The sequence below is a fragment of the Austrofundulus limnaeus genome, unplaced genomic scaffold, assembly GCF_001266775.1.
Source record: "Austrofundulus limnaeus strain Quisiro unplaced genomic scaffold, Austrofundulus_limnaeus-1.0 Scaffold7, whole genome shotgun sequence".
NCBI lineage: Eukaryota > Metazoa > Chordata > Actinopteri > Cyprinodontiformes > Rivulidae > Austrofundulus > Austrofundulus limnaeus.
Window position 1 is genome coordinate 5,274,376 of NW_013952409.1, and position 2,401 is coordinate 5,276,776.

At 37.9% G+C, this 2,401-nt stretch overlaps 1 protein-coding gene across 1 annotated transcript in view; it reads left to right on the forward strand.

Moving 5' to 3' along the window:
- Positions 1-756: 756 nt before the first annotated feature.
- The window catches only part of LOC106537038 (probable polypeptide N-acetylgalactosaminyltransferase 8), a gene marked incomplete in the record, with an annotated part of 16,705 nt that continues 15,060 nt past the window's right edge, over positions 757-2,401 (forward strand). The window contains 1 exon segment of the mRNA XM_014034406.1: positions 757-1,565. Within this exon segment, the coding sequence (XP_013889860.1) occupies positions 1,385-1,565 (181 nt within the window).

The window sequence follows — 2,401 nt, forward strand, 5'->3', positions numbered from 1 at the left end:
ATGGTTTTTGATGGTTTTTGGTGGTCTTCAGTGGTTTTTAGTATAGTTTTCAGCCCTCCTAGGTCTGTTTCACATGGTTTTTGGTGGTTTTGAGTGGTTTTCAATGGTTTTAGGCAGTTATAGGCTCGTTTCACACGRTTTTTGGTGGTTTTGAGAGGTTTTCAATGGTTTTAGGTGGTTTTCACCCCTCCTAGGCCCGTTACACATGGTTTTTGATGGATTTTGGTGCATTTGAGTGGTTTGCAGCCCTCTTAGGCCAGTTTCACATGGTTTTTGGTGGTTTTCAGTGATTTTGCTGGAAGGTGTGGTTGAGGTAGCGAGGCAAAATCAACCATGCATATTTTATTATTTTTGGAAAATTAGGTGTTCTGGAAATGGAAAATTGGGGTAATACCAGTTCTCCTGTAGTCGCCACATGGCCGAAGGTGCGGGGGCCGCCCAACGCTGCTTGCAGCTTTAATTAATTTTTGTAATTTTCTAAAATTAATCTACATGAAGTGCATCTGAGACTGCCTCATTTGCACACATTTTGTACCACTGCCCAGTGTGACATGGTGTGTTGCAATTGCAAAAAATCTTGTTGACCATTCATGGAGTACTTTTTTGTTCTTGTATCTAAACATTTCCACAACAGTTCCTTAAAGTCCTTTTTATTTTATAGTCACCACAAAGTAAAAACTATATAAATATTTCAAAGCCAAAACACAGAATTTGACTGAATAAAAACAAATAAGAGAAAAGTTAAAATGTTTTAGACACGTTTTTTTATTACTGCATGGCTAACCTTAACCTGGGTTTTGTTGTAAAGTAGGCCTAATTACCTTTAATTATAACTTACTGTAAACGTGTTACAACATGCTTCTTTGAGCACCCTTAAATCTGAGTATTTTTAGGGTTGACAGTGCACATTTCCTGAAATWTAGCTGAAGCTTAAAAGAAAACAAAAGAGCTGCCATCCATCATGTTTTGTAAGGGTGTAACCTCTTTATTACAAATGAACAGTGTTCATTCTGAAATGAGAACATTCAGCTTCTGTCACTGCTGATGACAACCTGACAGCTTTTATTTTGACAGGTTTTAAAAAGCTTCCACTGCAATAATCTGCTCACCGTTACCAACAAAGACAGTACATTGGAAGGTTTAAACTAAAATGTTGCCTGACGTGTTTACCTGACGGACACGACACGCGACGTCAACCCCAAAGTGACGTCGCGACGTCAACGTCATGAGAGTTAATTAATGAGACACACCTGAGGGCGTCGATGAGTCGAAGCGCCGCGGGTTCTGGAGGGATATGTGGTGCTTCGGGTTGAACTCGTTAGATCTCTTCTCATTAAATGGGAAGATAATTAAATGAGGATCTTTTAGTCCGGGGGTTACCATCATGAGAGCTGTGTCGTTGAAGCGCCCGCTCCTCGTTGTGGGCTGCGTTGGGTTCTGCTTGTACCTGGGGATGGTCCTGAAGAATAGTGGCTATGCGCGCACTCTGACTGACCACCAAGAACCGGACTCATCAAGGACCAGCAGGAGCATCTCTGACCTAGAGGCAAGCATAGTCGGTCTCTGTAAGTTCAGTTCGTTTTTCCCCCCCTCTTCCCTCTCTAAGGAATTTTTGTAAAACAGTAAGATGTGTTAAAAGTCAAGGTTAAAATTAAAAAAGTTTTATATCAGTTTGATTTTTAAAAGCAGAATGAAACTTTGAGATTTTAACTTTTACTTTAGTACACTCTAACATGTTCCTTAGGGTTTTTTTTATCTTAATTTTATGACATTCCACCCAGTTGCTTTCATCTAAATTAAATTAAATTAAATTAAATTAAATTAAATTAAATTAAAAAGATAATTCCGGGAATAAAAAATAGGAGTACAGGACCCTCTGATAAATGCATGTCCAAATAAACGGTTAATGATTTAATAAACCAAAGCATTGATTTGTTTGTCAGCGTTAATCAGGGTTGTGACAAAAACATGTTTGCATTTAATATTAGATTATTGCAGTGGTGCCTGTTTGATTTATTGTTAGGTTAGGCAGGATTAGTGTAGCTTGGTAAAACGTTGCCAGTGTTGCTTTAATGTTTGTTGAATTAAATGGTAGAGGGTGTGGAGGCTGTGTTGACTTTGGAATCACTCATTTGCCATTCATTCACATTGACAACTTCACATTTATCTGAAGAAAAGCTTACTTTGCTGAGATTTTTATGTTGCAAGCCGCCTTTCATTTATCCCAATTCACCTCTGACCTCGTCATGTGACACTAAGTTACCCGCTTTCATAAATTACTGGTAAATTTAGGAATAAAACTGATTTTCTTTTTTTATTGCTTCTGTTATAACTTAAAACGTGTAGAGAAGCATGAGGTCATAATTCTACATTTATATACATTGTACAAAATATGCAACAC